The following is a 21,120-nucleotide window of genomic DNA, read 5'->3' as shown; positions in this document are numbered from 1 at the left end:
GGAGAGGCTTTTCTCCTGGAGCAGTTCCAGTTAACTGTAAAAATCCATCTGTCCTGACACTCCCTCCCTGGTGAGCTCACGCTTCTCTCAGCGCCGTCGCGCGGGGGCTGCGTTCCAGCTGGCCAGGGCTGCCTTCCTCCTCCTCCTCCTTCTTCTCCTCCTCCTCTGGTCAGTGGGTCTGGGAGAAGCTGGGCTGAACTGCCTTCAGACTCAACTTTCCAACCTCCTCCTTGCCTGAAAGGCAGGAAGCACCCCCGGCAGATCAAAGGAAAGGAGAGCCCGGGAGGGACAGGAGGTGGTTCAAAGCTGCCGTTCTTGCCCCTTGGGCGACCCCATGGTGGTCACTGCCTCCATGGGCTGCTGAGGAGCTCAGTGCAGAGCCTCTGGATGCTTGGAAGAGCCTCCTCCCTCCTCTAGAGCCCTGACAGGCATCACAGAGCAGAGGTGGGAAGTTAGAGGGGGGAAAAACTGGCACTGCTGAGGGGTAGGCAGTGCTGGTGGAGGCAGGAGATGGCACAATCCAGGCTTGGCTTGCAGTGAGACAGAAGGGCAGGAGGTGCTGGGCTGCCTTGCCAGCAGCCACTCCTGCTGCTGCTCATTCTGTCCCCAGTTCAATACTCCTGCTTTTTGTGAGCAGGGTTTTGGGCATGATTTGGGTTCCCTGCAGGACGTGCCCAAGCCGCTTCAGATCATTTCTAGTTTCCTGCATCACTTACAGTAAGAGGAGCTGGGGTTTTGCTGTGGTCTCTGCTGGTGTAAACCTTTGGTTGGCAGTTAGACAGAATCAATCCCACTAATCACAGAGCTGCTTAGCTGGGGTGGGAGATCTTAATGACATATATCCACACACATTTATGTCCTGATTGCTTTTATTCTGGAAAGATATGACTTATATTTGGCAGAGCGGGAAAAGGCATACACAGACCCTTTTTCTCTCTCTGTCCTTTATCTTCTTTTACCTCCCTGGTTGTGTTCCCTGCCTCTTAACACGGGACTGAGATCTCATTACGTTTCATTAATATCTGTGGCAGATAGTGGTGGGACTGTGAGGGATTGCAAGGCTGGGAGAGAGGAGGGGGGGGGAAGCAGAAATGAAGCACAGGGGCTGTGAGAGCAAACACACAGCACCAAACTGCACTGATAGAGCCTGAGATTTCGCAGGATTTCTGGTGACACTTCTGCAAGGGAAGAAAAATGATAATGTATGTGGCAGCGGATGAAATGGATCTGGGGCTGCAGCTGTGGGGATCAAGTGAGATAAATCGAATGACAAATGCATCTCTCAGTGGAGATAAATATGCAGCACCTATAAAAAATAAATATTTTAGAAAGGGGGGGAGTGAGGGTAGGACAGGCTTCGTCAGCAGGAGAATAGTTTTGCTGATGGTTTCTTTGTACTGGTTTGATGGGCTGTGTGCTTTGTGGAAAGCAGGGAAGGTCTCTGTTTTAAATCCCATTTTTCTGAGATTGGTTGTGTGATGGCAGGTGGGTGTGTGCTGGGGATAAAGGGACAAGGGAAGCCCCTGCTGCTGGTTAATGGGGGAGATCCTCCATGTGTGTCACAGGCAGCAGGTCCTGCAGCAACATACCCATCAGGAGAGCAGTGCCCTGGCAGAGAGGGGCTGGGTGTGACTGTCACCTCTTGATTAACATTTAATACCTCCCCACTTGGCATGTAAGATCAAGCCAAGGCTTCACAGGAGGGAGACATCTTCATCCTTCCCCCAGCTCTGTCTTTTGAGGCAGAACATTTGAAGCCATGAGTAGGGGAGGCAGTAATGTATTTGCTGACTGGAAACCCTTTATCTCTATCATGATAGCATCTGCAGGCCCCAGCTGAGATGAAGGTTCCATTGTGGTTAACCATTTTCTTTTGCCTTATTGGATCTCTTTCTCTAAATCAAGTGTTTGTGTAGTGTGTGTGTGTGTATTTATATATGGGTCTAGCAAAGAGCTTGACCTGCAGAATTTGGACAGCACTCCAGAGGCTTGTCTTGGAGTTGGTGAAAACTGTTAGCAGACAGAGTAGTAAAGTGGAATTCAAGGCATGAGTCAATGTGGACACCCCCATCTTTCATTCTGTCATCAGGAGCATCCACTGCTGCCTCAGCTTTTATCTTGGAGGTGTCAGAGCAGTGCAGTGGTGTTGGAGAGTTATTTTGTAGATTTTTATGTGGGGGGGGGTGGGTTTGAACCCTTGAAAAGTCAGTGGTGCCAGTTGGAGCCGGGTTGGTGCACTCAGACATGGAGCCAGAGTCAGCCCTGCTGACTCTGTCCTGACCCACCTGGAGCGGCACCAAGTTTTCCCACCAAAGGATGCTAAAGGCCCTTACTCCCAGCCCACACACACCCCCACCCCAATTTTAAACCTCTTTTCAAACTCTGCCTTCAATCCCAGCCATCAGCCTCACCCACAACCCACTGTATTTGATATTGCCATCCCAATATCGACTGATGTTCCCCACAGACAGCTTTCCCCATTCCAATCCTGGCTTCCCTAGGCCTCTGGCCATTTAGTATCCACTGTTATTCCTGGTCTTCATGCATCTGGTCCACAGTCCTCCTCATTATTTGACAGAGCAGGAGACAGAGCTGTTGTAACTGCAACAGCAGCTGGAAGTTGAAGCCCCAAGAGCACAGACTTTTTCCTCCTGGCTGCTTGAACTCCACTGATCCATCTTTTTCAGAACAAAGTAGTGTTACAGGGTGCAGAAGAGCTGGTTTTGAGCAAGGCTCCTGCTGTGGGTAACATAGAAACATCTGGCCCATCACTGCAGCTCTTTGCACCCTCCCAGCCCAGGGAGGCAGGACCCCCAGGCCTGATCTGGGTGACACCCTGGAATATGGGATGAATTAAAGGGAAAAGATGCCCCGGTGCTGTCACTGCGGGTGGGAAATGCTTTTTCTTTTTGCTGTTTATGAAAACTCTCATATTGCTTTCATTCTTCCTCTCCTTTTCCTCCTCCCAGCTGAAATCCTTCCTGAAGGAGTGCAAGGTTGCCAACTACTGCAAGCCCATCCGGCAGCTCCTGGAGAAGCTGCAGGAAAACTCTGCCTACATCTCCAGCAAGCGCCAGAGAGCCGCCTTCGGCGTGGCCAGCAGGGAGGCTGTGGTGAGTCCTGCTGCTTCCATGTGGCCTTCCTGGAAAGGCAGCCAGGCTCTGGATGCTGGGCTGAGCTTGTGGCAGCGGGGGGGAGGAGGAGGAGGAGGAGGAGATCCTGGAAACGGTGGGGCAGATGTTCACAAACAACCGAGCCCCGGCAAGGCTGAGCAGCCAAAAGCCTCATGGAAAACACAGCCCATAAATTGTATCCTTCTGTTGTTTGTAAAGCACACACATGCATGGAAATGCCTTGCTTTGCTGGGGCATTGCCTTTGCTGGGACGTTTTCTTTCATCATCCCATTCCTGATGAGGAAGGTGCCCAAAGTGATGGGGGGATTCTGCCACCTTTGCAAGCCTGATAACGGGTGAGCTGTGTGTGTCCCCTCTGTGAGAGGAAGTAGGGAGACTGGCTCTTCCTTGCCTGGCAGGAGGGAGGTGAAAATATCTCTGTCTGCAAGGTGATTGACGGGTCAGAGCAGTCTCTGTGGCCACATGGTTTATTGGAAAGTCTGGAGTTCTGCATCATTGGAAGCTCCACCCGTTGGCATGGAGCTGAGCACGGAGCAGCAGTGCAGTGCAGACTAATGTGTCTGCAGACACTGAGGGGCAGAGACTGCAGGAAAATCAGCCACTGAAATCCTGGCATATCAGTGCCAGGACACAGCAGTGCTATTCTGGGATTAAGGGGTTTGGTGGGACTGGGTTTGACGTGACTAAGCAGTCTTTGGTTCTGTAAATGCCAGTCTGGGTTGGGCTGGTTTGTGTCCCGTCTGGAGCGAGGCAGTCTGGGGTTTGTTGGTTTGTATTTTTGTGGGCAGTGCTGTGACCACCCACCCACTGCAGAGGCAGAGATTTCAACCTCCCGGGCTCTCCACGAAATGGATGAGCTGGGGAAGGTCTTTAGCTAAACAAAAACAGGGTTTCCAACAACTCTGCCACTGTCTGCTTTTCCCAGCAGCTCTGGCTGCAGTGCCTTGTGTAAGAACCAAATGATTATTTTAACATCTTGCTTGCCTGGGTGTCTCCTGGTTGGTGCACCTGCTTTCCCAGGGATGTCTGGGTGACATCAGTGTGAATCAGGAGGGGCTGGCTCTGAACTGGCATCAACAGGCACCTGCCTTGAGTAAAGGAGGCTGGTTAAGGGAAGGACACCAGTTTGCCAGGCAGGTTTGGGGACTGCTGTTCTGCCATTTCAGGGGATAGAGCGAAGTGTGAAGTGCTGCTCATGGAGGACGCCAGGATTGCCTGTGCAAACTGCATTTCTGCACCACTGTGGTGTTGTCCTGTGGGAGGAGGGAGCCTTCCCTTCATTTCCTGGGATATCAGTGCTCCTGGGAGCAGAGGAAACAGCCCACTCAGCGCTTCTGTGGGGTGGAAAAGCCATAGTGGCTTATCTTTTGTGCCCAGAACCCAGGCTGGGCCTGTGTTTCCCCCTTACACCTTTGCAAGCAGATGGTGTAGATTCCCAAGAAGGGCCAAAGCTCCTATGGAGGCTGGGCTTCCCAAAAGGATTTGGAGTGTCCCTCGAAGTCTGGGTTGTTTCCAAGCTGTGTGGGGCATTGGCACCTCTCCTGAGCAAACACTGCCAGAGAAGGGAAGGGAAGGAGGGCTGAGGGAAGGGGAGGTATGTGCATGTCCCCCTTGCCAGCAGGAGCAATTGAAAGCAAATGCTCTCTGGTTTTCCCATGCATTTGTCCTTGTTCCACTGTGGAAGTCTAAATTCTAAGCTAATTCTTTCGGCAATGTGCCAAAATGTGTCTGTCATGGGGAATTACAGAGTGGTGAGTGTGCTTTGGAAAGGGGGATTTCACCTGAGGGACTCTTTCAAAGAGTCCCTGGGGATTGAACTTAATGCTGTGGGGTTGCAATGTTTAACTTAACATGGAGGGACTGTGGAAGGATCCCTCCTCACATCCCAGGAACTCTGGTATGGAGGGACATGCACACCAGATGTGTTCAGCCTGACTTCTTCCTTATTATTTTGAGAACTTTACTTTTTTATTGTCATTGTTAAGAATGAAGAGCCAGTGCTTTTTTTGAGAGCACAGTGCTAATAGGTTACTATAATAATTAAGGTCTTTATGAGGGGGAGCCAAGAAAAGTGGAGCCTGCAGCTGAAGTTGGAGCCAGATGCTTAATGTGCTGCTGTGATTTTTGGTTCCTCTACACTGGTGTGGGCCCTGGATTGGCAGGGGAAGATGCAGGGAAGGAGAAGGACCTGCAGTATGTGCTGGGCTCCCCATCAGACCCCTGTGCTGAGCTGGGGACCCCTCGTTTTGAGAGCAGTGCAGCCCCTCAGGCTGTCACGCTTCATGAAAGGGGAGGTGAGGGAGTGAGCTGGTGGAAAGCTTTGCCTCCTTTCCATGGGATTTCCAGGTCTTCTTTGTTCATCCCCATCTCACATTTCAGATTGAAAGCTTTTTTGGAGGGTGGAGGATGATATTTTTGTTGCTGTGCAGGGCTTAGTCCATGCGGGGTGTTCCCTGACAGCCCAGTGATGCAAAAACTGCAATAGAAGGAGAATTCCAAAAGGTTAAAGTGGGTGGGATGGCATCCCCTCTCTCAAAATTCCCAGTGAGGTGTTCTGACTAGACAAATGCGATTGTTTTAATGGTCTTTTTTATCTCTGGGTTCCAGCACACTTGCAAACCAAAAGAGCTGTATCAGGCAGAACAAACACTTTCCTCTCTGTAAGAAGAGCCTTTCTCAGAAGCTGTCCATACCAAGCAGCCTCAACAAATCACCTGATTACAGCTGGCAGCACGAGCAGAGCCCGATCTATAAGTGGGGTGCCTTTGTGCTGCTCAGGAATTGCTGCTCTGGCCAGAGGGGTGGGTTGGGTGGGCAGGGAAGATGTGCTGGGTCTGCAGGCTGGTGTTGGCACTGGCATCAGCACATCGGCCGTGCTGCTGGGGAGGAGGCACAAGCTCCAGCCCTGCAGACCTGGAGACATGCTACAAATAGTCCTGGGGGGGGGATTGGGAGCCTGGGCCTGAGATTCCCAGAAAGGGTGTGTTTGGCTCGGTGCAGTGTGGATGGTGCCTGTTGTAGGTGCATAAATGTGCTGTTGGAGCTGGGTGATGTTTGACTGCCGAGCTCAGCGCCTGGTACCAGCAGCAGAGACCACAGGTCACCTCCACTTCCCTCCCAGGGATGGGCCAAATCAGGGCCTGGTGTAGGCTGGTGCATTTCCCTTCACAGCACAGACTGAGTGCTTGGTTCCTGGCGTGAGCTGGGAGCTCTGTGCTGCTGTCCCTGCACAGTCCTGCTCTTCAGCCAACCCTCTCCCCATGCCTTGGCTCACAGCCTGCAGCCTCCACCCCACAGCTCCCTCCTTTTGGGGCTCAGCTCCCCAGGAGCAGTTGATTTGAGATCTGCTGAAGAATATTTAAGCTGCTACCGTGTTTTCTGCTGTGAGGATGATCTGGCTTTTCATTCTCACCCCTGGTGAGGAGCACTGTGTGTACACACAGCTGCCCATACAGAGCTCTGGAGTTTTCCCAGCCTTAGATTCAGGATACTCCTTTTGGATCTGTGCTGACCTTTGGGTGTATCTATGCTAAGCTTTATTCCTGTTGCTCATTCCCTTCCTCCTCTGCCTGTTTCAATTTCTGCTTACTATATGTCATGTCTTTCTGCTTAGATTAGGTTGACTTTTTTTACTCTGGGGTAATGCAAAGCCTCTGGGCTCTGTGGTGATCCAGGTAACAGTTCTGTGGGGGTTTTTAGTAAAGGGATGTTGGCAGGTTAAGAAGAATGTTTCTAATATGACATAGCAGCACCCCCTTTCAGCACTGACATGCCAGATGATTGAAGCATAAAGGAATTTTTAACCATTTAATTGGCTTCCCACCATTTAGGGTGTCTGCACCTCCTTATTCTCCCCGCTTGGGCAGCGGAAAACAGGCTCTGCACTTCTTCATGCTCTGCTCTCTCCAGGCTGGGATGAGTCCAAGACCCTGCAGGGGAATGTTTGTTTCAAAAATAAACACTTGGCTGTGGAACAGGGGGAACAGGCAATCAGACATTTTTGGTACTTAGAGCTTGTAAGTGCTCGTGTGATGTTTTCCTGAATTAAAAGCAAGGACTGAGCAGGTGATCAGATGCCTTCATTGAAGGAGCAGGGAATAGAGATTTTGTCCTGATAGATCCTCTGGTCTGTCCCTTTTTTATTCCTCCCTTCAAGTTTCAGTTGAAGTAATTCCTTTCCCAGTACAGCAGCTGCATCATCTGCCTTGACTTCTTTGTTGGCATCTTCTCACTGCAGCCAGAGCAGAAGTGAATGTTCAAGGCCAGGAAAGTAACAGTGGATCCCAGGGGGCATTGACTCATTTTAGGAGAACCTCTTGTGAGTTCTCAGCAACTCTGAGAATCAGGCCTGGCCTAGAAGGCAGAAATAGGAATCTGGGAACCCACATTTCACGCTGAAACAGTCTGATCTTCCATAAGCTAATGCATCATATAAACCACCATGGATGCTCCTTTGTGAGGACTCCATGCTGTCCTTCAGTGCCACTGGTGTCCTGTGCTTTGGCATCACATTATTAAGCTGTTTCATTGTCCAACCTGTCCCTTTCAGCTTTTGGCTTCCTCTGGTTTCCCTGCAGTGCTCAGGCCTTGCTTTGCCTAAGGAGAGCTGTCAGTCACAACCACTTCTGGCTCAGTGGTTGCTTAAATAACTGTGGCTGAAGTCACACTTAGCCCTCCTTGCATTCTTAGTTGTGGTTGCCAACTTCTACCCATAAGCTGGGAAGGTGTGGTTTGGGAAAGGGTCTTAACCTTGTGCTCTTGACTCCCTGTGTCTGCCAAAATGGAAAAGTGCTTTGAAAGCCTTTAAATTTGTACCCCCTTCTCTCCCCAGGAACAATGGGAGAAGCAGGTCAAAGAGGAGGGGACACCTCTGACCAAGTATTACACTCAGTGGAAGAAGCTGAGGGAGAAGGAGATACAACTGGAAATCAGTGGCAAAGAAAGGGTAAGTGCTAAATCCATGGTTTACTGGGCATCATCTGTGCCATGGGAAGACAAGAGCCACGTCCTGGCAGCAGCAGGGTGGTAAGCACCCATGGTGGGGGTGGCTGGTTGTGAGGTGGGCCTTGCTGTCTGAACAGAAGTGCCCAGACAACCATTTCCCACATCTCCTGCCCAAGGGAAGGCTCCTTGGCCACTCCAGGATGCAGGAGGAGGGGGTGGGAGCTCCATTAGGAGTCCAAAGGAAAGCTGTCTCGATGCTAATGCAATGAAAGTGGCTGAGCCAGGCTCCTGGCCAGGCAGCAGGAAACAGATATAATTGGTGTCTCCAGTGTATGCTGGGGAACAATTAAAATAATCGATGGGACATGAGGATGATTGGCTCCCAGACGAGTCCCAGGGCGTGGTAGGAGACCTGGGAGATCCTACAAATGCTCTGTACTGTAGAGCAGGCCGAGAGAAGGGCAGGAGGCTGAAAATCCCCGGGGCAGCCATGCAGAGGGAACAAAAAGCACGCTGTGTGCTGGGCAAAGAATGTGGCCTTTGCAGAGAGGAAATTGGGAGGGAGGGCTAAGAAACAGTGAGAAGTGATGGCTGTGAGTGGGGTTAATCTCCTGCCCAAAACTGGCCCTGCTGGTGTGATTAGACACCTTCCTGGTACTGAAGCAGCTTTCACAAGGGGAGAGATCAGCCCTCAGTGCAGACAAGCCCCTGTATTCTATTAAGTGGAGGAGGGGAGCTGGAGCTCCTTGGGGTGTCCAGGACCAGCTGAGGTGGAGAAGGACATTGCTTTCATATAGCAAGGCTCAAGAAACCAGGGGAAGTGTGAAAGGCAGTGACAGGGGCTTGTTTTCTGTTGCAGAAAGTGGGCTGAGCAGATAGACTGCAGAGAGAGGCAGAATTTGGAGTCAGAATCTTGGAAAGGCCCGTGGCTGCCTGGCATCTCTGCTTGGTGAATGGGGCTGTTGTGTGCCTCGGTGGGGACTGGTAGTTTAATGATGCAGCATTGTGAGCCCCAGCAGGAGAGTGAACACCATGAGGCCCATTAGGGCTGGGAAAATCCATGTCCCATTAGCAACCATTGGGGGGAAAAAAATAATAACAGGAAAAAAAAAAAAAAGATCAGGCTGTCTCTCAGCTGCTCTGAGCTGCAGCCCTGCCTTATATAACAAGGCTGACCCTGTCTGCCCATTCCATTTGCTTTTCCCAATGGTTTTTAATGGGATGTGGACTAATCGGCTTCGTGAGACTCAGTAGATAGTAACCCTCTAGCTGGGGATTAAAAGACTGGCCCCCAAATTACCTAATTACTGCTTGTGTGTGATGAACACAGCCCGTATCTGTGAGCTGTGGCTCAGTACAAGTCTCATTCCTTTGCTTTGTGATCACTCCATGGCAAGCAGGGGTTTGGGTGCCTTTATTTTGAGGTGCAGTCCTGTGGTGTCTCAAAGTTGGAGGTAGCACAACTCAGCAGGATTCAACACCAGGTCCTTTGTAATATGCTCAGGTTGAGTTCAGCCAGTACTGATGGTCACCCAAAACTGTAGGGTGCCTCTGGAAATGGAGACTTTTCCTAGGCAGTGTGAAAATACAAAGACTAACACAGGACTAACAGCCTCTGCTCCCTGCTGAACACGCTGCCAGCACATGAGGCTGTTGTGTCCACCAGAAATATGGAAAATGTTTTCACCCCTCTGCCTCAAGCTTGCTGGGCTTGAGGACTCCCCATCCCTGGAAGTGTTCAAGGCCAGCTTGGAGCAACCTGGGATAGTGGAAGGTGTCCCTGCCCATGGCAGGGGGTGGAATGAGATCTTTTAGGTCTCTTCCAGCCCAGACCATTCTGTGATTCTATAGAGATGGTGGCAGTCTGTCACTGGGTCAGCTGAGGGCAGCTGGTTGGCAGTGCCTTTGGATCACTGCCCTTGCTGCATTTTGCTTCCCAAGTCTCCTCTCTGGCATGGAATGACTGCAGTTTTGGAAAGCCAGCCCTGTGCTGCTCCCTTCACCCACCCTCCCAGCACAGACAGCCCAGCAGGGCCAGTGGGAGCAGAGGCCTCTCACAGTGGGGGAAAAAAAGAGCAGGTGGGAAGATGATTTAAAATTAGGCCCCTGCAAATGGTGGTCAGTGATTCGTTCTCCTCTCCCCTTCTCTGACCAGCTCCTGACTTTCCATCCCGGTGCTGCAGGTTATTGCTTGTAAGTGCTCAGCTCCCAGGATCAATATTGCCCAGCTGGGGACCATAACCGTGAAACAGGCTGGGAGAAATTGCTGGAATTGGCTGCGGGAGCAAATGCACATCTCCATCTCCCTTGTCTCCCCTCCCCATCCCAGTCCTCCCTTTCTCTCTCTCTCTCTGCTGAGAGCTGCCCTTCCACACAGGCTGTGCTTCCCTGCTGTTCCCGTCGGGAGAAGCTCTCAGGAGGGCTGAAGTGGTCGAGGAGGAGCGTGTTGAGGGGTGGTCTGAGGGGTTGGGGATGGGGGGGAGCAAATGAGTTATTACTCGAGGGGTGAATGTTTCCAAGCAAGCTAATGTGTGCTAATGCCTGAGTGCTTCCCAGGGGGTGTGCAGCCAGGCAGGGCAGCGGGCAGCTGATGTTCCCAGAGCACTTGGGATTTAATTTGCATTCTGATTATCTTTGCCCTGCTGGCCTGAGCCCTTGCGAGTAAATCCTCCCCCTAATCCCCCTCCGGAGAGGTGTAAAGAGCAGTGAGGTGGTGTCAATGGCAAGTGCTTAATGGCATTGATATTGGCTGGCTGCAGCAGGGGGCTCTTGGCCCATTGATCCTCCACGAGGGCGAGTGATGGGGGTGCAGGCAGACCTTTAGCATCCCTGCCATCTAACCGTGCTGAAATCTGCACCCAGCAAGGCAGCCTTGGTGTAGCTGTCACAGCTTTTGGTGTTGGAGGAACTCCTGCTGCAGAGAGGACCAGCACAGTCTGTCTTGATTGTGCTGCCTCCTGAGCTTCACTGGGCTTGTGTGGCTTTCAGTCCAGAGATCCTACAGCCAGCTCCTCGTGGATATCTTGCATTATTATCCCTGCTAAGGTACCAGCAGTAGAGGGTCCATTAGCAAAAGTAGTTTATTAGGTAAAGATCAATAGAGCAGCAGTGCTTTGTGTGTATCAGTCACCTTTGTGACCAGCTCACAGATCTGTGGCTCTCCCAGTTGGCAGCAGACAGACCCAGCTGGTCTTGGCAGGCTGGGCAAAGCCAAGTCCTGTGTTTAAACACTGCATTTTATATTTAAAAGTACAAATTAAGGTTGTTCTTACTGTTGGTTTGGGTTTTTTTCCAGCTTGAAGACTTGAACTTCCCAGAAATCAAGCGCAAGAAGCACGATGAAAGAAAGGAGGAAGATAAGAAGGAATTCAAGGACCTCTTCGAGATGGACAGTGACTCTGATGAGGAGAACAGTGGATTCTCTGTAAAAGGTACAGGGCTGGGGCTGGGCTTGACTTCTCCTTGTCCAGAATTCCATATGATGTGGGTCAGTATGGCCATGGTGGGTTCAAAAGATACACTGGTAGGGAGGGAGAGTACAGAATGATGGTGTTTGAGAGGCTTTTATCTTTCTCTCCTTTGTCAGTCCAGCTCATTTTAAAGCCTTAGTCCTGCATTAATCTTTTCCTGTGCATGACCTCTCTCATCCCCTTGGCACCTTGCTTTTGTCACACACACCGACCTCAACCTGAGAGCCCAAAAACCAAGAGATGTTTGGCTGGACAGGTTCTGTACATCATAAGGACTGGCTACCAGCAGGAGGATCTTTGATCCTCTCCTTGCATGAACTTCTGATCTATTTATTTTATGGTGACTGACATTCCAAGTATTCTTGACAAGCCAAGAAAACCTGGAGAACGTGGGTGATGTCACCCTCTGGCTGTGGCCACGAGAGGGCCACAGTAAATTGTGGAAACCTGCCTGAGAAGTTCACCACAGAGTTGGAGGATAAACTTGGATGTTCTTTTTGTCATTTGGAATGTTTGGGATGTCCCAGGTTTTCTAAATGTGTTGTCATTCATACAACAGGGCGACTTGTGCCCAGGGTAAGGTGTGAGGATAAACCTTGAGACTTGCCACAGAACCAGTGAACATCCTCTCCCTCACAGGCATCTGTGGCACAGGAGGAAGAACAGGTTGGAAAAGTTTGATGGCTTGAGGCTGAAGTCAGAGGAATTTTTGTAGGTGATCTGGCAAAGAATGGGAGGGGAGCATAAAAGGGGGAAAGGTTTGCAATCCACGTGTTAGGCGTGGCTTTGCCCTGGGCCTGTGCTGTGACATCTGTGCATGAGGCTCTGGCAGCTCTGAGGGTCTGCCATCCACTGTGACAGAGTGAGGTCTGAGATCCATGTGATATCCAAGGGCTCTCCCTGCTCTGTTTAGCTCCCACAGCTGTGCTGTGTAGTCTGAGTTTGCACCAGCACTGCAGTGCCAGTGATGGGCCTGGCCTTTCAACATTCCTGGGCCAGCCATCTCTCCTTAGCCTTTGTCCTTAGGAGGGTGTTTTCTGGAGGAAGGGAGCAGCCCTGAAGACATATTCCATCTCAAGGAGCAACTGTGCTCAGCCCCACATGGATCCCCAGGCGCTGGGTGGGGGCAGTGGAGCTGTGGTGGCACAGGGTGAAGTCCCCTCTGGCAGTGGTGTGACTCCACAGTGGGCAAGGGACAGGGAACAGGGAGGCTGGAAAAGCATCTGTGTCTTGGGAGACGCACACAATGAGCTCTTGTTCTTGCTCTGTGTGGGGTGTGAGATGTTCCCAGCCAGGCTCTGCACTCAGTGACTGTCAGAGAAGCCAGTGCTGCACTTCCCTGTGTTTTGTGGGCATTGTTTTCCTGGGTGGCCAGATGCAAGGGGATTTGGGAGGCCCTGCAGCTGCTGTGGCCTGTGTCTTCACTTCTTCTTTACCTGTGAGATGGAAGGCATAACAATCTCCTCTCTTCCAAAGAGTCAAAAGGAGAGTCTGGGGCAACGGTAGGACTTTGGTTCATCTTAAATCAGCCTCAAACTGTTTCCAAGAGAGGCATGTTGAGCAGCTCATGGCAGAAATCTAGGCAGGGAGATAAGACTACCCTGGATGGACCTTCTGGGACAGGGAAAAAGTTTAGCTGGAAAACAGGGAGTGCAGTTGAGAATGCCCAGTGATGCTGATCTTGAAAAGAGACAGGGAGAGACCTGACCCAGGACACGTTGGTGCTGTGGCACTGTGACACTGGTGTGTCGTGGGGATCTATAAGCCTCCTGCCTACTGGATCAGGATCCACTGTGGTCCTCCTAAGGAGATGATGCTGCCTGTTGGCTGTTTCTGGTGGTTCCTTTTATGGCCTTCACCTGGCTGTGGTGCTGCCACTCCCAGAAGAAATGGCAGCAGTGTATTGGTGTGTGCAGCAGGGAAAGGGATGAATTTGCAATTGTTTTTTAATGTCGTGGATCTAGGGGGGGTTCCCCTTACCTTGTGTTGGTGGAGCTGAAAGCTCCCTGCTCATTTCAGCAGGATCACACACCCTTGGCATCCTCCCCAAGGGAGCAGGGAAGGTGGTGGATGCAGACACTTCCATCACATCAGGACAAGCTGCCCTCTGGAATGGGTTTGGCAGGATGGAGAGACTCCCTGGCTGGGGTCTCTGCAAGGGCTGAAGAGGGGAGAGAAACCAGTTTGCACATTTTGGGAACCCCCTGAGCAGGAAAGAACGAGGAGCTGGGGAAGAAAGAGCGTGGATTGATCAGTCTGTGTGGGGGTGGGGAGGTACCTGCATTCCTCTCATTTACCAGCTGGATCTCTGGGAGGAAAGGCAAGGCTGGAAATCATTAATGGCTTCGGGAGAGGTGCTGGGCTGCCTCGTCATGAGGCAATTAAAGGCGAGGAGGGAGCGTCTCCCCGGGCCTGGCAGTAATGAGTGATCTGTCCACATTAGGTGTTGCTGAGCCTTAATGAACTTGAACAGGTTTCTTCATTTATCCCTCGCCTAATCATATTACATCAATTTAATGCCAGACTGGTGGGGGCCAGGGGTGTGGAGGGAGAGGGCAGGCCTTTTCATTTCCTACCAGAGGAATCGTGGCCCTTTCTCAGTGGGAAAATTCCCACTGTGGCCTGTTGGCAGCTGAGGAATAGGGGGCAGAAGTGGTTCCCTACTGTCTTCTGGGGTCTCACTGATGCACTTGTGCCTCAGGAGGTGGAATTTGGGGCTTGTGTGTGAGGGGAGGCTGGGGAAGTTCAGTAAATTCCTGTGTCACAGCAGGTAGGAATGACCCAATCCCTGCCCACACTTGGTCTCCTGAATCCTCTGGGCTGAGCTGGTTGCCAGGTCTCTTGGTGCTTTGGTGTTTGATGGATGAGAGCGTGCCCTGGGTTGTTTCCTGAGCTGCTCAGGTGCCCATCACCGTGATGGGGTGCAGTGGGCAGCACTGCAGTCCATCTCCTGTGGAGCAAGGGTTCGCAGTGCCTGGGAGCTCCAGCCGTGGGATGTGGCTCCCCATCCCTCAGGGGGAACTGTGCTGGCAGAGCTGACAGATGGGTGAGAGCAGAGCAGACAGGGTGGTGACAGGGAGCTGGGAATGCTGGCAGCCAGCTTATTGATGGCTCTGTCTCCAGTTCAGTGAGTTGCATAGGTCAGCTGCTGGGCAGGGAGGGTGGGACAGAAAACAGGCACCGTGGTGTGGTCCAGGGACCACAGAGTGAGAAGGATGTACAGGCAGGTTCCAAGCAGAGTCTGAAGTGTGAATAAATAGCTTCTTGAGCAGTTTGTAAGCTCAGGGCTGGAAGGAGGCAAGAAGCAGCTGGTTCTGCTGCTCCCTCTGTACAGAACTTGTGTTCTGTCATTTAAAAGCCTGGTGACATTCAGGGCCCTGAGGAGGGAGAGGGAAGCACTCCCCCACTGCAGTGAACCCAGCATGAGTAGAAATCTGGGTCCAGAGGCTCAGAAGTGGATGATTTCCCCACAAGCCAAGCACCCAGGGGCTCTTAACCCTTCCTGCCAGGCTCCCTTGGACCTGGCTTGCCATCTGCAGAGGGAATTTTCAGCAGCAGTGCCTGTTCCTAGACACTTTTGTTGTGACTAACAGAGGGAACAAAATTAAGAGAGGTTTACAAGGATGCCCTGAACCAGAGTCTACCCCTGTGCTCGGTTGCACTAACCATGGAAGGTGGAGGTGGGTGTGACACAGGCACCATCTCTCAGTAGAACCAGCCCTTTTCTGGTCTCAGCTGTGGGATTTATTCCCTCTCCTTTCAGCAGGCTCATTTCTTCTCCCTGTACTCCTCTGTCTGTCCAGCATTCCTGGCTCTCTGAGCAGGGCAGGCAGGCAAGATGAACACTTGGCTGCTGTGCCAGTGGTGCTCCATAAGTACCAGGTAGCAGCAAATCCTGGGCTTTAGCAGTAAAACCCTGCTGTGGGTTCTGAGCTGATTTCTTTGACTCTGTCCTGGCCTTCCTGGCCTCTAGCAGGTGCCTCTGAAATTAAATCCATCCTTCTCCAGGCCTCTGGTGCAAGAGAGAGGTGGGTTTTGGGGAGACAGGTGTGAGAAATGTGGAGAAACATCCCCTCTGGTGTGTGTCTGGCACTCCTGAGCTCTTTGCCCTTTCAGTGTCCTCCCTGCACGTGTGCTGCTCCTCACTTTTCCATTTACATGGTGAAAATACTTGCAGGTAAAGGCAAAGCCAAGCAGGCATCAGATGACAGCTCAGAAGAGAGCAGCAAGGAGTATGGTGAGGATGATGATGACGAAGAAGGAAGTTATGAAATCGAGGAGGACGAGGAAGAACTGGGAGAGGACAGTGAGTCAGATGGTAAGTGGAGCAGCTGGGCAGAGGGGAAGGGAATTCCTGACAGCACTGGTGCCTGAAGGCTCCTTTGCTCTTGTGAGCTGAGAGTGGCAGGAGGGACTTCACACACAGACACACACCCTGGGCAGGGAGACCTGGCAGTTCTGAGTTACACCAAGGAGAGAAGGGGTTAAGATCTTTTCAGGCCTGGCTCTAACAAGCCCCCAGTCCCTTTCATCTCTTTTCAGGGGCCTCCTGCAGCGAGGCTCAAACAGACTCCAAGTACAGCCCAGCCCAACAGGGGTACAGAAGCCTTGCTTGGAGATCACAGACCTTGCTTGGAGGCTCCCTGCAGGTCACACACACGTGGGGTGTGCAGGGTGCACGTCCCCTTTTATCTGAGCCATGCCACAGGGTAACCCTTCCTTTGGGCAGGACTGACAGGAGACCATGTCCAAGGCCCTGCATCCATGGGGGTTTCTGCACTGGGCAGTGTGTGGACATAGAACCACTGACCAGCCTCTGGGCTCGGTCCTGGTCACTCCTGCCCATTAGTAGCTGCTGCCCAGTTGGAACTGGTGAGTGGTGGGTGTTGGAGTGAGAGGCTGCTGGGGTCAGTGTGCTCTGAGAAGGCAGAAAGCAGCTCTAAATGGCTTTCTGTAAATGAGAAGGCTGCCAGCTCTGTCACCAGGGCTGTGCTGGACACCAAGCCAGGCTTTGTGCAGCTGAGGAGGACGTATCTTCCCCTTCCATCCCCTGCTCAGCCCCAACCATGACCACCACAGCCGTGCCTGTGCCTGCCAAGCCCCTCAGCTGACAGAGCAGGGGGAAGCTGGCCCTGCCAGGGGCTGCTGTGGGGCTCCTCTGCTGGGTTTTGTGCCACTGCTGAGGCCTCTGTGTCAGAGTGCCAAGGCTCTGCTCCTCACTGTGCCTCTGAGTGTGATGTGTGGTTGTGGGGAGCAGCCACAGAAGTGCCTGTGTGCGGCTTCTCTGCTGGTTTGGGGAGGGGAAAAGAGTCCAAGAGAGAGCAAAATCTGATGGATTTAGTGTGGCAGATGGCTGTGGCTTGGCAAGCACACCCAAACCCCAGCACCAGGAATAGATGGGTATTTGGTGTGTGTTCTGACAATGCTGTAAAGGAGAAGGAAGGAGAGTTTTCCCTCTCTGCCTGCTGGGGAACTCAGACAAGCTGGAGGAACAGCCTGGAAAAGGGAAAGCTCTGGGGTGACCTAATTGTGGCCTTCCAGTACCTGAAGGGAGCCTACAGGAAAGATGGACAGAGACTATTTACAGGGGTCTGGAGTGATAGGACAAGGGGGAATGGCTTCACACTGACTCTAGGGCAGGGCTGGATTAGATATTAGGAAAAAAATTCTTTACAGTGAGGGTGGTGAGGCCCTGGCACAGGTTGCCCAGGGAAGCTGTGTCTGCCCCATCCCTGGAACTGTCCAAGGCCAGTTTGGATCAGCCTGGTCTAGTGGAAGATGTCCCTGCCCGTGGCAGGAATGGGCTGAGCTTTAAGGTCCCTTCCAACCCACGAGCAGGTCCTAGAAACCGTTTCTCACCTGGGCCCCCCCACTCTTTGGGGAATACTTTTGCATTTGGAAGGTTTTGGTGGTACCTGTGACAGCTCCTTCCTGCCCAGCTCTCAAAGCCCAGCCCGACACCTCCAGTGAGGAAGACTGACCTGAGCCCAGAGGGATGAAGGTTTGGAGGCTCTGCCTGTCTTGTGCCCCCCAGTTCTTCCTGTATGTTTTTGCCTCAGGTGAACCAGTTTGGGCTCGGGTACCTCAGAGCCAGTGCAGTACCTGCACCCTGCAGGGCCCTCCTGCCGCGCTCCAGGCGCCAATAAATTAATGAGTGTCTGGGATTAATTAGTCATGAGTTGCCTTGACTCGCCTCACGCTGGCTCCCAGTAAGGCAGGATTTACAATTCTCTCTCTCTCTACCCACAGAGGAAGGCAGGGAAGGCGCTCAGGATTCCCAAGGGCCACGGAAGCAGAGGAGCTGCCCCCGAGGGATGTCACGCTCCGACCTGGAACAGCTCGCCCAGGGCGGGGAGGACATCGTGGAGGACCTGGCCTTCTCAGATGATGACTGAGCTCCCTCACAGCCTCCCCTCCACGCTGATCCCTTACAGACTGGATTCCCTGAGCCTCCAGCACCCGGAGCAGGGGGTAAGAGCCGGGAACACGGCAGGTGGGAGCCCCAAGTGCCACCGAGGACTCGCTCAGTGACGCGGCGGAGACGCAACTTGGGACTCTCAAGCTTTTTCTGCCAGTTATGTTTTTGGTAACAATAAAACTGTGGTCACGTCAAGGCCAGTGAAACTGCTCAGCAGAGATAATAAAAAGCCCTCATTAAAAATCTGCTGCTTTAAATAGCACAGGGTTCAGTTTGAGCTCCTGCTAAGCGAGCTGAGCAAGGGAAGTACGAGTTTTCTTGGCTAAGGTTCCTCTCTGCTCCACCACCCACCCCTGTCACCCCTTATCTTGCTCTGGGGCACTCACCAAAACCAACCCTGTTGCCAAGAAGGTCTTAAGGATGGCACAGCGTGTTTCAGAGCTTTGTGGCTTCAATGGAAGCCTTTTATCAGCTCAGTCAAGCTGGCTGTAAGTGTGCTACAGAAGGTAACTTCACATTGAAGTTCCTTGGGTTGGGGAGGCTGTGCAGGCAGGAAGGAATAAGGAAAGGCACAACTAATAATGCAGGAAACACTTCCATTTTGTGTTAGCTGTTGGATTTGTGTGGGATGAGTCTGAGTTTGGCAGTACCTGTCACCCACAGGGACATAAAATCAGCCCTTTCTAGGGCCAGTCCCAGCTGCTGTGAGCACCCTTTTGTTCTGGGAGACCCCAAAACAGTGACTTTGGCTTTTATTGCCTCAAAGCCAAGCCCTGCATCACCTGGGCAGCCTCCAGATGCAGCTCATTATGTCTCTGCCCCTGGGAGTGCTGCCTGTGGGGGGACAGTTTAGCTCAAGGTGGGCACTGGGCAATTTGTGATCTGCTGGGAAAGAAAAAAAAGAGCTTCTCTCTTGAGACCACGGGTAGTTTGCAAGGCTGGCAGCTAAGAAACATATTTCTTTGGAAAATAAACTGGAAATAGAGGGCATTTGCTGTTCAGTATCCTTAGGGCACAGCTGACAGAGTCACTCCTAAAAATTAACTGTGCCTCTTGAGAACATTATTATTTGTTAATGCAGATTTTTTTTTTTTTTTTAAAAAGAAGATAGAAGGCCAGGAGTAAATACATGATATTTATTCTTCTCTGCCACCATTCAGTGAGGTCAGTAGGTGTCTGTCAGTGCTTAGGGTGGCCAAGTGACTTGCACAGAGAGGGGCAGCTCTGCCTTCATGGCACTGCCTCCCTGTGCCCTTCCAGGCATCCTTACACTGCACACCACAAGGGGACAAGATGGTTTTTAAAAAAAAAGAACATTTAAATATAAAATATACTTTTATTTTTTGTGGCTTTTTGGAGCTTAGCAGCAGGAATAGGGGCGGGGAAGGCTGCTTATTCTTCAGTTACAGGAATTACCAGGCCTGCACCCGGATACTTCCTCCCATAGGAAGGCTAACCTCAGAAATTAATAATTTGGGGTTTATTGTTAACATAATCATTATTGTCATTATTTAAAGCCCGCTCTGAGGGGGCCAAAGTACCTGCTGGTTCATTAGGGGCTAAGGAGCCCTCAAGACTGAGGCTGAATCCTCAGACAGGTCCATATGGGAGTTCAGGATGTAACTCCACAGGTGAGAACTGTGATGTCCTAACTGTAAGGAAAAGGTTTTGACTTACCTGTTCTTCCAAAAGAGAAAGGACTTGCTTTATCTCCTTTCTCTATCTTAGCTGGGCAAAGTGCTGGCTGCCTTCTGGCAGCTGTTAACCATCCCCTGGATTGGTTTTTAGGCCAGAAATGTGGCAGCTCTGAAGCACCAACACCCACATGGCCCCAGTGGAAAAAAAAAAAGGAGAGAGACTTCTTGGTTAAAGCCAGGTACCATTTGTAAATTAAGTGTTTTCCTTTTTTTATTTAAATTGATTGCTGGAAAGCATTTTTTTATCGTGATGTGATGCATAATGACTTTTTTTTTTTAAACTTTTTTTTTTTTTACAATATAAAGAAGCTAATGTACCACCAAGCTATTTTGTAAGAAAAAAAACAAACGGTAGCACGTGCAACGTTTAACCAAAAAACAAACAAACAAAAAAAAAGGGGGCAGGGGAGAGAGAGAGAGAAAAGTACCACATGTGATTGTTGTTCACAACTGTACAAGTCACAGGAGGTCACCCCCAGGAGTTCCCAGCTCATTCACAGTAGTAAAAACTCTGCCCATTGTTTTTTAGCCCCCAGCATCCCTCCCCCTCCCAGGGATCTGTCTCATGGTCCACAGCAGGCCAGAATGTGCAACTACATCCACCTCTGTAACAAGGCTTTAAAGAAGAACAAAAAACCAACCCTAGGAACAAAAATAAAAAAAAAAAATCAATCAACCCCACCCCAGATGTAGCAATGAGTCTGTTGGACACGTGAGGAGGGAGGCTGTGAGCCTTCATCCCACCCAAGCAACACGTTTCCTCCTTCTTCTTCTTCTTCTCTTTGAAACAGGACATCTAATGGGGGAAAAAAAATAAAAGAACACCTCTGTAGGGCTGGAGCACAGGCAGAGTCCATTCTCCTGTGTGCTGACAGGGCCCTGTGCCAGGGAAGGGGCCAGCCCGGAGCCGCCGGTGCCGTACCATCCGCACGGAAGTAAACATGGACGGGAACTTGCCTTTTTTTTTTTTCCTTTTTCTTTTTTTTAATTCCTCTTTTTTTTTAATTTTTTTTTTTTAATTTTTCCTTTTTTGTCTGTCTTTGGTATTGTTTTCAAAGTCGCTAGAGATGCATAGACACCTGAATGAGGAACTGAGCACAGTTTCCAGGGAGGAGGAGAGATCTGGGAAGGTGGTTGGTGTGATGATTTTTTTTTTTTATGGTTTTTTTTTTTTTCTCTTTGCTCTCAGGGGTGCTGAGTACCATTGGGAGGAGCGGAGCCCCTTCCCCTTCCCTGCTTGGAGTCACACCCAGGAGTTCCTTACAGCCAGGATTCTTTGAAGGCAAAGAACAGCGTTCATTCCCTGTCCAGGGCTCTCCATCTCTGGGCGAGAAAGGGAACAGGAATGCTGCAGCCATCCTCCAGAATCCTTCTCTTCACTCGCGTTGTCTCAGGACATCTTTGGATCATTTTCTTTCCTTCCCTTTTTTTTTTTTTTTTTTTTTTGAAATCTTCT

The 21,120-nt window shown here is 51.2% G+C and overlaps 1 protein-coding gene across 2 annotated transcripts in view; it reads left to right on the top strand.

Annotated features, from left to right (window-relative positions):
• Positions 1 to 21,052, top strand: part of NOC2L (NOC2 like nucleolar associated transcriptional repressor) — a 43,167-nt gene extending 22,115 nt beyond the window's left edge. Inside the window, exons 15-20 of one of the 2 annotated variants that reach the window (XR_001876553.1) lie at positions 2,970 to 3,113; positions 7,967 to 8,080; positions 11,375 to 11,510; positions 15,727 to 15,867; positions 17,799 to 18,020; positions 20,854 to 21,052. Coding sequence is in view for 1 of the 2 variants with exons in the window: in XM_017825794.1 (XP_017681283.1) it covers positions 2,970 to 3,113; positions 7,967 to 8,080; positions 11,375 to 11,510; positions 15,727 to 15,867; positions 17,799 to 17,944 (681 nt within the window). In the remaining variant the exon portion in view is untranslated. Of the gene's footprint in view, positions 1 to 2,969; positions 3,114 to 7,966; positions 8,081 to 11,374; positions 11,511 to 15,726; positions 15,868 to 17,798; positions 20,080 to 20,853 lie in introns of those variants that run through there. The other variant, XM_017825794.1, reaches the window with a different exon arrangement.
• Positions 21,053 to 21,120: the final 68 nt, after the last annotated feature.

Source organism: Lepidothrix coronata, unplaced genomic scaffold (genome assembly GCF_001604755.1).
Source record: "Lepidothrix coronata isolate B3197 unplaced genomic scaffold, Lepidothrix_coronata-1.0 Scaffold122, whole genome shotgun sequence".
In the NCBI taxonomy this organism is placed as follows: Eukaryota; Metazoa; Chordata; class Aves; order Passeriformes; family Pipridae; genus Lepidothrix; species Lepidothrix coronata.
The sequence above is the reverse complement of the archived record's forward strand: the minus strand, read 5'-3'. Positions and strand labels throughout refer to the sequence as shown.